The 13,531-nt window shown below is 47.9% G+C and overlaps 1 protein-coding gene across 3 annotated transcripts in view; it reads left to right on the top strand.

The window, feature by feature from the left end:
* The window catches only part of SAFB (scaffold attachment factor B), a 26,691-nt gene extending 13,484 nt beyond the window's left edge, over nt 1-13,207 (top strand). For 2 of the 3 annotated variants that reach the window (XM_006896373.1, XM_006896372.1), the window contains 16 exons: nt 2,066-2,093; nt 3,037-3,559; nt 3,997-4,046; nt 4,325-4,419; nt 5,378-5,527; nt 5,620-5,702; nt 6,025-6,164; nt 6,339-6,427; nt 7,749-7,855; nt 8,587-8,874; nt 9,103-9,240; nt 9,327-9,369; nt 11,874-11,992; nt 12,346-12,452; nt 12,713-12,779; nt 13,078-13,207. In XM_006896373.1, the coding sequence (XP_006896435.1) occupies nt 2,066-2,093; nt 3,037-3,559; nt 3,997-4,046; nt 4,325-4,419; nt 5,378-5,527; nt 5,620-5,702; nt 6,025-6,164; nt 6,339-6,427; nt 7,749-7,855; nt 8,587-8,874; nt 9,103-9,240; nt 9,327-9,369; nt 11,874-11,992; nt 12,346-12,452; nt 12,713-12,779; nt 13,078-13,207 (2,157 nt within the window). The remainder of the gene's footprint in view (nt 1-2,065; nt 2,094-3,036; nt 3,560-3,996; nt 4,047-4,324; nt 4,420-5,377; nt 5,528-5,619; nt 5,703-6,024; nt 6,165-6,338; nt 6,428-7,748; nt 7,856-8,586; nt 8,875-9,102; nt 9,241-9,326; nt 9,370-11,873; nt 11,993-12,345; nt 12,453-12,712; nt 12,780-13,077) is intronic. The other variant, XM_006896371.1, reaches the window with a different exon arrangement.
* The last annotated feature ends 324 nt before the right edge of the window (nt 13,208-13,531 follow it).

The following is a 13,531-nucleotide window of genomic DNA, read 5'->3' as shown; positions in this document are numbered from 1 at the left end:
CCTGTTAAATCCGTAGAAAATGAGAAAATACTCGAGTGTAAGAATCAATGAATGGAAACCCAAAATCTCTGTAAATGTTTATGAAAATTAATAAAATATAATTATAGGGGAAAAAAACCAGATGCAAGGAATCTGTGTAGCCTAAACTGATGGGGCCTCTCAGGAAGAGTTTGAGTGCTCTTTAGGACTCGAAGCCCAGGGAGGACACTGACTTAAAAAACAAGACAGAGTACACAGATGGCAGAGATTGGTCTACACAGTCCAGGGACAGGAGTCAGGCTGTCTGTGTCACAGATTTTGTAGAACTAACTCGAGACTGATAGGTTTAGTAGATGATTGCTGACACTAGAAGCAGAAGGAGAAAAATAGCCTGTGCCCTTTGGACTAGCTCAAGTTTGAGGGACACGATTTTTTATTTTTTTTTTTCTATAATTATATTTTATTAATTTTCATAAACATTTACAGAGATTTTGGGCTTCCACTCATTCATTGTTGCACTATTCTCTTTACCCTCCTCCCAGTTTGTTCTTGTCCAAATGCCACAGTGCTTGTCAAAGCCAGTTCTGATTAATCTTCTTTGTCAGTGTATCCTTTGCCATTCCCTATCACTCCTCCCTGAGAGAGACTTCACCCTGAGTCATAAGGAAAAGGGGACGGCGTATTCTCTTAGCTACTTCCTGCTGAAAAGGGACGCTGTGGGTTTCAGGGTGAAGATCTTCTCTCACTACTCTAAAGGGCCCCTTTGGCAGTAGGAAACACATAGACTATTATGGAGATTGATTTTGGAATTCAGATGCACTCTTATTGATTGTGCTTGGTTGTACATGTACATATCCTTCAAGATGTATCATGGGGGTGTTGCAACCTAGAAGACACAAATTTGACTAACAAGTTATAAGTACATGAGTCCAAAAATTATGGAAAAGTAAAAGAAAAGATTCTTTCATTGTTTTACAAACCCTCCCCAAGGTCCCCTCCACCATGCAGCCCTCGCCCTAGTCTCCTGTGATGACAGAAATACCCAGTTACATCTCTCTTTTAGACGGTTCTCTCCCTCCTCTGCTTCAGTGCAGTATACATTATTGAACCCATCTTACTCAGTGTCTCCCTAACCCCAAGGACAGTCCCATTCTACAACAGTGGCATCATGTAATATTTGTCCTTTTGTGACTGGGATATTTCACTCAGCATAATGTTCTCCAGAGTCAACCATTTTGAATAATATTGCATGAGTTCCTTGTTTTTTAATGCAGCATAGTATTCCATTGTGCGAATATACCACAGCTTCTCTAGCCATTCGTTTGTTGATGGGCACTTAGGTTGTTTCCAACTCCTTGCTATTGTGAACAAAGCTGCAATGAACATGGGTGTGCATATATCTGTTTGGATGTCAGCTATGGTCTCTTCAGGGTATATTCCCAGTAGTGGAATTGCTGGGTCAAATGGTATCTCTATTTGCAACATTTTGAGAAAGCGCCATACTGCTTTCCACAGGGGTTGCACCATTTTACACTCCCACCAACAGTGAATCAGGGTTCCAGTTTCTCCACAACCTCGCCAGCATTTGTTGCTTGCTGTTCTGTTAAATTTTGCTATTTTGACTGGGGTGAGATGATATCTCATAGTTGTTTTAATTTGCATCTCTCTTAGGGCTAGGGATTTTGAGCATTTCTTCATGTGTTTGTTAGCCATCTGAATGTCGTCTTCGGTGAAGTGCCTGTTCATATCCTGTGCCCATTTTTCTATTGGATTGTTTACCTTTATCTTGTTGTGGTGAGGGACACGATTTGACACTCCCCGTCCCATGTGATGGGCAAAGGCAGGTCAGACCCTTTGGGAATGCTGTCCAAAAGGAGGGCAGATGGCAAGTTCCAGAGAAGTGGGCCCTAGGCCAGGATGACGGGGGAGGCATAGTGCTGGGGAGCACTCAACATGAATGAATGCCTTTCCACCTGCTACACTCGTTGTCAAGACTGACTTTTCCACACTGCCTTAGTCCTGGTGTCTGATGGGGACAGAGCAGGGTTCCCAGCATGTCTAGTCTCACTAGTCTTTTCTCTTGCAGGAAATTGAGGAGCCGTCCCTGGAGCCAGGTACTGTTAAATGAGAACTCACCAGTGGGGGTTTGGAGCGATTCTAGTTTCCCATCTTCTCTTATTTAAATTCTTAAATTTTAAAAAGTTCCCTTATGATAGTGTACATTGTTCTGAAGTTTTAGAATTCAGATCATTGCCAGGGTCATAGAGATTGGAAACCCAGCCATATCACCAGATCTGTCAAAGTGGCTGTCTGCTAATTTTGTAAAAGGTATCTTTAAGATGAAATTTCTCATAACTTTCTAATCAAAAGTAACAAGTAAATATATGTGGAAAGACTTTGCATGTCTGTCAAAAACTAAAACTGCTGCATCCCACAAAACAGATCTTGTGATATTTGGCAGTAACCTAATTAATTTTCTGGTGTTTCGGGCAGTGCAGGGAGTTAGTTGTAGGGAGATCCATTTTAAACTTTGAGACATATCTGGATTCCTGAAGAGGCAAGAGTTCTTCATGAGAATTCCAAACAAATAATTCACTTGCTGGACTGCAAATATCTCAGCACCACTGGAAGATGTTCTGGTTTTCCTATTGGACGGTTCTGTTAAAAGAAATACAAAGCCATTTGGAAATTGAGCTGTTCAGTGAATGGCAATTCGTTCATTTTAAGCACCTTGGACGTCGGAAGCTAAATTTGGAAGAGTCATAAGTAAACGGCGACAGAATGAAGACTGTCAAGAATCAGCCAGAAGGTTTTGGGGGTTAACTCTCTGGGATGCTTGTCTCTTTCCTATAGCTTAGAGGATTGATGCAGTAGTCAGTTGGCGTACAAAGGTAGTCCAAGCAGGTAACTTAACGTATAACTTTGGGTTTTCCAATCTCTGTGTAGCTAGCCGTTCTCCTCATGTTAGTGTGGCAGCCGTGCCAGATCCGCATTTGTGATTGCTTTATTTCCCTGGTAATTAAACCTTGTGCCATTCTATTCCTGTTAAATCCGTAGAAAATGAGAAAATACTCGACATTTTGGGGAAAACTTGTAAATCTGAGCCAGTAAAAGAAGAAGGTTCCGAGCTGGAGCAGCCATTGGCACAGGATACAAGTAGCGTGGGGCCAGACAGCAAGCTTGCGGAGGAAGAGGACCTTTTTGACAGCGCCCACGCGGACGAGGAGCAGGAGGAGGGCGATTTAGATTTGGCCAGCGAGTCAACACACGCTCAGTGGAGCAAGGCAGACACCCTGTTAGCAGTAGTGAAAAGGGAGCCCGCGGAGCCGACAGGCGATGGCGAGAGCGCGGACTCTGAGCCCGCGGGGCTAGAGAAGCCAGTTGAGCAGAGTAGTAAAGGCCCAGAAGACGCGGACGCCTCCAGCGAGGAGGTGACCACGGAGGCGCCCCAGGAAGCCTCAAGCCCTGAGCCCAGAGATAGCAAAGAAGACGTGAAGAAGTTTGATTTTGAAGCTTGTAATGAAGTCCCTCCAGCTCCTAAAGAGTCCTCAGCCAGTGAGGGCGCTGATCAGAAAATGAGGTTTGTTTTTTCTCAGTTTTAGACCAGATGCTATCTTCTTTTCATTGGTCACTTAATGACACACATAAGCTGTTTGTTTTCTGCAATTGGCCATCGAGACTGATGCAGTCCTAGTTAATAACTTCTAAAGAGTGCTTTATATATCTTTGTATTGTCAGCTGATTACATAATCTTTTCTTTTCCTCAACCTATCATGGTTGCATTCTTTAATTCTTCCTAATTCTCTTTAGCCCAAGAGAATGAATTAACTTCTGTGGGTCTGCAATCTAATGATTAGGTCAGATTTCTAATTTAAGTTGGTCGGGGTATTTTTTTTTATTTTTTTTTTCAAAACTAAATTTCGGGTAGGTATGCAGTCTCAGCACGTATCTTAAAATTTTGAGTTTGGTTTTCTCTGTGCCTTTTCCTCCTGGAGTAACATTATTTTTTGTCTCTAGTTCTGGCGAAGATGACTCAGATACAAAACGGCTTTCCAAAGACGAAAAGGGTAGGTCCCGTGGCAGTGTATGTGTTTGAAGGACTTTTTAATTCCTCCAACTGAATGATACATTGCAAATATCTCGGCCTCAGTTAAAATAATACTTAGTTTAGAAATTCTTTAGGTGTGAGACGTTTGAGGGTGGTCTGATACTGGCATCCTTTGAGGAACTTTGTGAAGCGGGTTTGTACCTGCCCTATTAGGCCCGGGTACACTGTGGGGCCCCTATGAGAGCAGAAGACCTCCAGGGGGTGCTGTGATGGCAACAGAACCTTCTTTTCCTTTAGGTCGCAGCAGTTGTGGTAGAAATTTCTGGGTCAGTGGACTGTCTTCTACCACCAGAGCTACAGATTTGAAGAATCTTTTCAGCAAATATGGAAAGGTAAGAGCCAGAATGCCATGTGCCTTTCTTTTTGTTTTAAATGATACATGTACAATATTACCCATATTTCTAAGGCTGGGCTGAACCTAAGACTGGTGGGTCAGAGGCCAGACAAGCCCAACACACACACACATGCTTAAAGGACACAAACGCCTACCCATCAAAGGTGTATGTACCACCACTCGTCTGTCTTTTGTACTCTGGTGGTGTGCATGATGCTGGAAGCTATACCACCCCATTTTCAAATACCAGCAGGTTACCCATGGTAGCCATTATTCTGGAACTTCTGAAATCTGTCCACCGTGATAGGATGACAGTTCACACTTTAAATAGGCATCTTACCTGGTAATGCCCCACTCAGGCCCTGTACACAGCCAGGGCAGAGATCTTGTGCCCCGACCCCTCTCGCCTTCTCACCACCTCAAACCTCCAGAGTCGGCGAGGGGCTGTCTGAGATTTCTCCCCATCCCTTCATGCACGAGGGAATTATAGCCAAATAAACTCCTTCCCTCTCCAAATCTGCTTTTGGGAGAAACCCAAGTCAAAACAGTTAAGATTTCAGCAGAAAAGCACCAGCAGCTTCCCTGGTGTTGATCAGAGACACTAAGGAACATTTGTTGAGACGTTGTCATCGTGCCTTGGCTCCTCAGGGTGGGAGGGTACACCCTCACAGAGTCTCCACAGGGCATGTCCGGGAAATAGACTGGGCTAAAACCCCACTCTGGGTCTGAGCCACATTGTCCAGCTCTGGGGAGCAATGCTAGAGGAATGATGTCAGCCCCTTGAGTTTGTAGGTGGGATTGCACAGAGTGAGTCCCCATTGCCAACTCTGAGACCGAGGGATTCCCTTGCCCAGCCCTGTATCATCTCCTCTTGGGCAAGAATGGAGCACTTCTTGTTTGGTCCTCTGCAAGTTAGTTTTGGGTGTTGGTGTCTGAACTGTACCTTTCCCTTCAAGGTGGTGGGAGCCAAGGTTGTGACAAATGCTCGGAGTCCTGGAGCTCGCTGTTACGGCTTTGTTACCATGTCCACTGCAGAGGAGGCCACGAAGTGCATCAGCCACCTCCATAAAACGGAGCTCCATGGCAAGATGATCTCGGTGGAGAAGGTAACAGCCCGGCTTACCAGACGTGGTGGGTTTTGAGGAAGTCCCAACAGTACTTCCTATTGAGTCTTATCTCCCTCACTAAATGATTTCAGGCCAAAAATGAACCTATTGGCAAGAAGACCTCTGACAAGAGAGAGGGCGAAGGGAAAAAAGACAAGTCGAGCACCAGTGACAGGTACTGCTTGGGGACTCAGGGTGAGTGCTGTGGCCAGGGTCATCTTGTCACCAAGGACAAATGGAAGCCAGGCATGTCTGGATCCACCTTTATTCTTTACTGATGAAGGGGGGGTGTGTACACACCCCCTCACCCCCAGCGACGGGCAGTGGTTTCCTCCCAGCAGTCCTCCTCCAGGCCCACTCGAGCTGGGCTGTTCTGCTGACCCCTTGCCCCTGCTGGTGACCGTGAGGCTCCACCTCAGCACTGTGCACATCCAGGGGCTTCCTTGTGGCCGTTGGTACCAGATCTCACAGGCCCGCGTATTCACGTCCCTTTGCAGGTCTGCAAACCTCAAAAGGGATGAGAAAGCTGACAAGAAAGACGATGCTAAAAAGGGTGAAGACGGAAGTGGCGAAAAGGGTGAAGATTCAGAGGAGCAGAAATCCGGCCCCTCAGAACGCTCTCGATCCACAAAGTCAGGTAGTCAACCAGCTGACAGGCCCACGGGCCTGCCCTTGAGGCTGCTCTCAGCCGGTGTGCTCTGTGGAGGACACTGATCAGTGGGCAAAAAAAAGCGCGCCTTGATTTTCTCTGTAGTCCCCTTTCCTGGGGTGGATCGCCTCTTTCTCTAGACTGCCTGTTCTCTTCCTGTAGGGAGTCGGGGCACCGAGCGAACTGTTGTCATGGATAGGTCCAAGGGCGTGCCTGTCATCAGTGTCAAGACATCTGGATCTAAAGAAAGAGTAAGTGTTGGCTACTAGTGTGCAGAACTTAGTGTGGGAGGATTTTTTCCCCTACGTTTTACATTGTTCTCGTTTGTACTTTTATATATGTTTTATAGAGAATTATTTCATACTTTTTTTAAATGTCAAAGTCTGGACTTTGATTTTCTTACATTACTCTGATGATCAGTACTCGTTTCTGTGTATTTTCTCAAGTTAGTGCTTAAATTCAATGTGGGGGTAACTTGCCAGCCTCTAGCAATTCCTACTGCTGTTTTCATTGGTTCTCCCTAAAGTTGGGTGCCTCTCTGTTCCTTCTTAAATCTGTCCCACACCAGTGACCCTAGTGAGCCTGTCCTATGAACCAGGCCCTCACTGTCGGCCGTTAATTACATAAGTAGTTGTTGATGATCCCTGGGTGAAGCAGGGTTATTCCCACTGTTGAGATTTGCTGCTGAGGCTTAGTGAGGGTCTGATGCAAGCGTCCATGTGCATTATTTTCCTTGGGTGTTCAGTGTAGTGAAAAGGACTTATTCCCAGGGACACCTTTCAGGCACATTGTGCCCTAAGTTTTCCTAGGGCCTAGTCAGATCACAGAGCAGAAGCAAGTATTTCCCCAGGGCAGGTCAGGGTCCGTGTGCCCTAGCCCGGTCCTGGCATATCTCTGCTGATGTTTCCATGTGCTGTAGTGTTCCCCACCCCTTACCCTTTAATGAAAATGTTTTTATGAAAACTTACTTGCGAGCCCACAATTAAGGTTGCATACTGGAATGTACTTGGGGCAGCGGGAGGGGTGGGGTGGGGGATTGTGTACCAGGGAGGGAGTGTTTCTTTTACTTTTGAAAGAGAGGAGCAAACTGCGGGAGGGGGAGGGCTCGGCAGGGAGAGAAGTGCAGCAATGAATGAATGGAAATCCAAAATCTCTGTAAATGCTCATTAAAATTATTTAATTTTTTAAAAAAACAAACTTACTTGCTCTTAGGGAAGTCTTGGGGGAGAATTGTCCCATCAGCCTTGTCCATAGCGAATCAGCAGATTGTTGGAGTGCTGTGAAACTTTCATTTATGATAAACAGACATTAACCCTGCATTATTGATGGTTTTGTGAAAACATTCTTCCAGTTTGCTGCTCAATCCTGGATGTACTGTGTTTCTATACCTCTGAGGATGCGGTTGGTTGACAACTCCTCCACTAATGTGGGAACATTTGTTGTTGAAGCCTACCTGGGGGTGCTACATAATCTGCTTCCATAAAGGAAGTCATAACAAAGTCCAGGGGAACTGATTTGCTGTGTTATTTTATCTTTCTGTCCCTAACTTTTTAATGTTCTTTGGTGAATCAGGCATCCAAGAGCCAGGATCGCAAATCAGGCAGCAGAGAGAAACGGTCTGTTGTATCTTTCGATAAAGTCAAAGAGCCTCGGAAGTCCAGGGACTCAGAGTCCCGCCGGTGAGTCCAGGTCCCTGGTGTAGGTTGTTCCCTGCTCTGGTCTAACCAGAGCCAAGGCTGTATTCTTTTTACCACCCCACCCCACCCCCCCCTTTTCTCTTCTCTCAGCTAACTTCTGGGTTTTTCTGTCTTTTGATAACATTTCTGTTTCTGGAGTTGTAAATCATTATAGGAGGGATCTGCTTATCTTTTCCCTTTGAACTACAGTTCAAAGACCTTTTACTTCACTTTTCAGTCACTGCTCCCCCAGTACTCTTTTGCTGATGCCAAGACTTGACTTGTAAATGTGAAGATGGAGCATAGGCAGGCCAGCAGGTTCCACCTCTAGTCCACTAGCCCTGTGGCAGGAAGCCTTGGCAGCACAGTAGCCATGTGTTCCTGTAATGAGATCAGCTCCAGGAACCCTGTAAGGCAACTCTGCTCTGTCCTGTAGCGTTGCCGAGGGCAGGATTGACTCAATAGGTTGAGCTCGGGTTCACAATAGAACATTTGAGGTTCAGGAAGCAAAGGGTTTAATTGAAACAGACTCCTCTTCCCTACTTGTCATTGTCACTTCCCTTCACGCTCAGGGTAACCTCAAGTTTAGAAAACGAGTCCCAGTTCCTCCTGTAACTGGTGACACACACACACCCACACTCCTGTGTCTTTGGTCCTGGAAGGCCAGGCCTCCTGTTTCCATGTATGTGTCTGTTGTTGGGCTGGGAGCATTCAGCCGCCACCATGTGTTGCAGGGTGCGTGAGCGCAGCGAGCGGGAGCACCGCATGCAGGCCCAGTGGGAACGCGAGGAGCGGGAGCGGCTGGAGATCGCCCGTGAGAAGCTGGCCTTCCAGCGGCAGCGGCTGGAGCGGGAGCGCTGGGAACGGGAGCGACTGGAGCGGGAACGCATGCACGTGGAGCATGAGCGCCGCAAAGAGCAGGAGCGCATCCACCGCGAGCGTGAGGAGCTGCGGCGCCAGCAGGAGCTGCGCTACGAGGAGCGGCGGCCCTCCGTGCGGCGGCCCTATGACCTGGACGGCCGGTGAGTCTGTTCTTCTGCCCAGCAGCCGAGTGTGCTGCGTGGTTTCCCCTCCATTATCCCTCACTGTCCTCCGTCAGCGGGCATGTCCCATGCTCTCTCCCTGCCTCACAGGAGAATTTGTTCTCATGGCCTTTTCGCTCTGAAGTGGTAACAGCCAGGGACCCTCTGGCAAGTCCTTTCTGTGCTCTTCCTTGAGAAAGAAACCCTTTTTTTCATATACCCTTACAGACGAGATGATGCCTACTGGCCAGAAGCCAAGCGGGCTGCTCTGGATGACCGCTACCATTCTGACTTCAGCCGCTCAGACCGCTTCCATGACTTTGACCACCGTGACCGTGGCCGCTACTCCGACCACTCGGTAGACAGGTTAGTTAGCCCCCAGCAGTCCTGCTTTGGGATTCTGATCAAGTCTGTTCCTTGCCTTATGTTTTCATTTAAATGACCTTTTTCAGGAGAGAAGGTTCCAGATCGATGATGGGAGACAGAGATGGACAGGTGAGTCAGGCCACACATTTCCCAAGAATTGATTGAATTCACTTTTTTCCTCCTCTTTTAAGGCTCAGGAAATGGGTTTTAGAGCTGAGGATTTGGGTTATTACTACTGAGCTTTGATTACTCACCAGAGCCTCAACTCTCTTGGGCCTCCCCAAGGTCCTGTATGCCTTCTGGCTGACAGCCTGGTTTTTAGGTGCTAGGGGGCCTTTAGTGATTTTGTTGACTCTGTGCTCTCGAGACTTGAAAATGGGTGTACTTTTTAATCCCCGGGACCTAGTTTAACCAAAGAACAGCCATTGAGCAACTCCTCTTCTACTGTTAAAAGGAATATAAATTCCCTTCTGGATTATACTTTAGTTGAGAATTTCCCGTAGGCACCTTGATTCTTCAGTGGGTTTGCTTGTTCAGCCTAGGGTGGCCAAGGGGGGCTGGTGTGTTTAGGTCTTGTCTCTGGAGTCCTTTCTCTGCAGCATGTCCTTGACTCTCGTGGACCTGACTGTTCACTTCCTTAAGGATACAGCCTCCATAGCTGCTGTCCTTGGTGTGTGGGGACAGGGAGCTCCACAAGTCATTCCCTGATGCCTGAACATCTGCCCCCGGTCAGCCTGCTGTTCATACAGCACAATCTAAACACATTTTTCTCGGGCTTTTCTGGAAACAGCAGTGAAGCACTTCATGCTGAGTCTGCTCTCTCATCCTGGCATCACCATTGCTTTGGAGCTTGTTTCTCCAGCTTTGGAGCTGGGGAGTCACTCTTTCTCTCAACACAGTATGTATGTGATAACCTGCTGTCAGCAGTTCCTCCTGAGTAACTCTTTATAAGATAGGAATGTGTCTCGCCCCCACCCCCATTTAGACAATCACAAGTCATCAGTCACCTTGTTATCTGGAAATCTGTCACACAAAAAATGAAGGCACTAGGGCCTTGTCACAAGTTGTTTGACAGAAAAGAGGCTGGGGAGGGGGGGTGCAAAAAATCTGGTGGGAATATGAAACAGGTTGAAGTTTTATGATTTCTGACTCTTTTAAGAGACAGCATTGCTGCTCTTGCCAGGTTTTTCTTAAGCCACAGGCAAGTGACAATATTTGTGGCTTAAACTCTTTTGTCTTTTTCCAAAATTAAATCACAGCTTATTTTGGGGTTTTTTTTGCTTTTTTTCTCCCCCAAAAAAATACCCATTCAGCCTCTTTGGCTGTGTTGAGTGAGGTGTTGCTTTTACATTTGGAATGTTAGCCTCACAGTGGTCATGAGCATGTCAAGAGGCCCTGTCCACTGCAGTGTATTTGGGACAGAGTGTAGGCCCCACACAGGTCTCCTTCCTAGATTTCTTCTCACAACATGACTCAGGCAGAATTACCAGTACTGCAGATCACCTGCAAAGACCCCAAGGAGCACAGGGCTCTGGGGAGCCGGGTTTGTCTTCAGCCATTTATTGTCTAATCATGACAACCCCCACATTTCAGGGTAGATTTAGATTTGTGTTCTGTAGGGTTTTCAGTAACTGGATAATCCAGAGGTAGGTTACCAGCCCACCCTTCCAGAGTCTGTAAGCAAGACTTCATACCTTAAAAATGGACTTTTGTGCACCAACAATAACAGAATAAAAGGTTTGAAGGGGGGGGGTGGACTTTTGATTCATACAGCCTTCCTTAAAATTAGAGACTTAATTTTGTTTGTGGTTGGTTTGTCCTTCCAACGTAGTGACTAGCAGGCGGTGGTGCTGGGCTTGGAAGTGGTTGTAAGGAAGACTGTCATTAGTTATTTAAGTTACAGTGATTGGTTGCTTTTCCATGTTGTTGTGTATCAGTCCATTCCTGCTTGTAGTCCTGCTCTAGACTTTCCTGGATGGTGCCTTTATGGGAGCATGTCCTCTGGTAGTTCAGGATGTTGTCCTTGAGGTCAGCATCAGAGCGCTTCACTGCTGCATTACCAGGGCTCCTCACTTCACCAGTATCTCCCCAAATTTATTTCCCATTTGAACAAAGTCACTTTATCTACTGGGCATTCTTCTTGGAATTAGTGATGAATGCTATCTAAATTAGATCATTAGAGGTATGTTTGTTGGTCTGTAGGAAGCTCTTGGGATAGAGTAAAAGAACAAGGTGGTAGGAGTTGGGGGTTTGGGGACAGCATGTTGCTCCTTTGCTGTCAGTGTGTGCCTTCCCTCTGGGAAGGGTTTGCAGGGCTGACCTTGTTTGTTGACAGGCACAGCTCATGCCTGCTGACTGGCTGCCTCCTCTCCCACCAGCTTGCTCAGTAGTTAGTGGTCCTTCCCGCTTTGCGGGGACTGAGCACCAACTGGTGTCACACAGATCCAGTCCCTGCAGTCTTGTCGTCATGTTGAACTTGTGACCTGGCCCCCTGGGTGGTGTGTAAACTGCTGTTGGCATTTTCTTGAACCCACGCCCATGTTTGCCTTGAGTATATTGTCATTGTCAACAAGGCCCTGCACCCTAGGAGTTCATACTCACATTCCCGTCTCCCCTGGCTTTCCAACACCCAGCATTACCCCGATCGCCATGGAGGACCAGAGCGCCACGGCCGAGACTCCCGAGATGGATGGGGTGGCTACGGCTCTGACAAGAGGATGAGTGAAGGCAGGGGGCTGCCTCCCCCACCCAGGTTTGTGTCGCCTGCATCCTGCAGGCCACACGCCAGGATGGGAATGTGTGTCACCCCATAGCACATTCAAGCAGTGAGCTCTACTCTAGGAATCTCAGAGAATGTGTAGTTGGGTCAGGCCTGAGGGGGAGGGAGGGATTCTTCAAGATTGACCGCCTTGAGTATAGTGTCCCCAGACCAGGACCAGCGTCAAGGATTGACAAGCTGCACTTAATTTCTGTGGCCCCTGCTGCTCTTTGGGGGTGGGGTTGGGCACCATAGAACCTCACATCTGCTCCCCCAAGTCCCCCACTACTGTCACAATGTAGCCCCAGGCCAGGTGCAGTCCAAATCAGAGATGTCTGTCTTCTAAGGGGCAGACGTGACTGGGGGGACCATGGCCGAAGACTGGATGATGACCGTGCATGGCCAGGTGGTGCCGAGGGAGGCATGATGGACAGGGACCACAAGAGATGGCAAGGTAAGGAACTGATTGTGGTCCTGGCATGTTCTCAAAAGCTGGAGTTGGCACCTGCTCAGGCTGGTGTGCCGGTGGTTCATCCCTGCTGGGGCTCCTTCGAGGAGTCTGCTACTAACCTACTGTAGTGGGTCTCGCATCTTTCGTCCATCCTGCATAGGCTGGAGGCCCCAGCCCAGATCTCACAGGGGGCTGGAGTGGACCACATCTGGGCACCTTGCCGTAGCAGGTACCCCATGTGGCAGTCGCTTGTTGTTTTTCAGGTGGAGAAAGAAGCATGTCTGGCCACTCTGGGCCAGGCCACATGATGAGCCGGGGCGGGATGTCGGGGTAAGGCACCTTGTCACTGGCGCGGGCTCTTTCCCTTGACGCTTCATCTCTCCGCCTTTACCAGTCTCTTCTTTGCATGTTGCTTCACTTGGTGAAGGTTTAAAACCAGTCAAGTCTTTCCAACCAGTACTACCTTCCCCTTACCTGTGATGTGTGCTCGGTCCTGTGTCTCTCTCTGCTCCTCAAACGGTTGTGAGTCTGTCTTCCGACGCTGCTGCTGCAGAGCAGGACAAGGGTCGAGGAGAGCGCCTGGCCGGTGGGAGGGCCTCATGGACACAAGATCTGAATTTGTTCCTAGGCGGGGCAGCTTTGCCCCCAGTGGAGCCTCCCGGGGCCACGTGATGCCGCGCGGCGGGATGCAGGGAGGATTTGGAGGCCAGGCCCGAGGGAACAGACCGAACGAAGCCCGCTTCACCCGCCGCTACTAATGCTTTCCACCCACGCCTGCCTGTGGCCACCAGAACCTGTTCTATTAGTTCTCTTAAACTGTGTAAAAACAATTTTTTTTTTTAATCGGCTGCCATATTGTAGCTCAATACAATGTGAATCTGGGTTTCGTTTTGTTTTTTGTTTTGGTTTTTTGTAATAAATGTGTTTCTGTTCACATACCCTTTATTTAATGTGTGACCTCTCTTTATTGTTAACCTGTGATACCAAACACCTGTGGACCACAGCCCTCTAGAGAACCAACCTGCCACCCAAACACCCCAGGCTGTGACTCAGCTCCTTCACCCATGGGACCTGCCACTAGC

The sequence above is a fragment of the Elephantulus edwardii genome, unplaced genomic scaffold (assembly GCF_000299155.1).
Source record: "Elephantulus edwardii isolate Elephantulus edwardi_28Jun2011 unplaced genomic scaffold, EleEdw1.0 scaffold00185, whole genome shotgun sequence".
NCBI lineage: Eukaryota > Metazoa > Chordata > Mammalia > Macroscelidea > Macroscelididae > Elephantulus > Elephantulus edwardii.
This window is presented reverse-complemented; position numbering and strand designations above follow the sequence as displayed.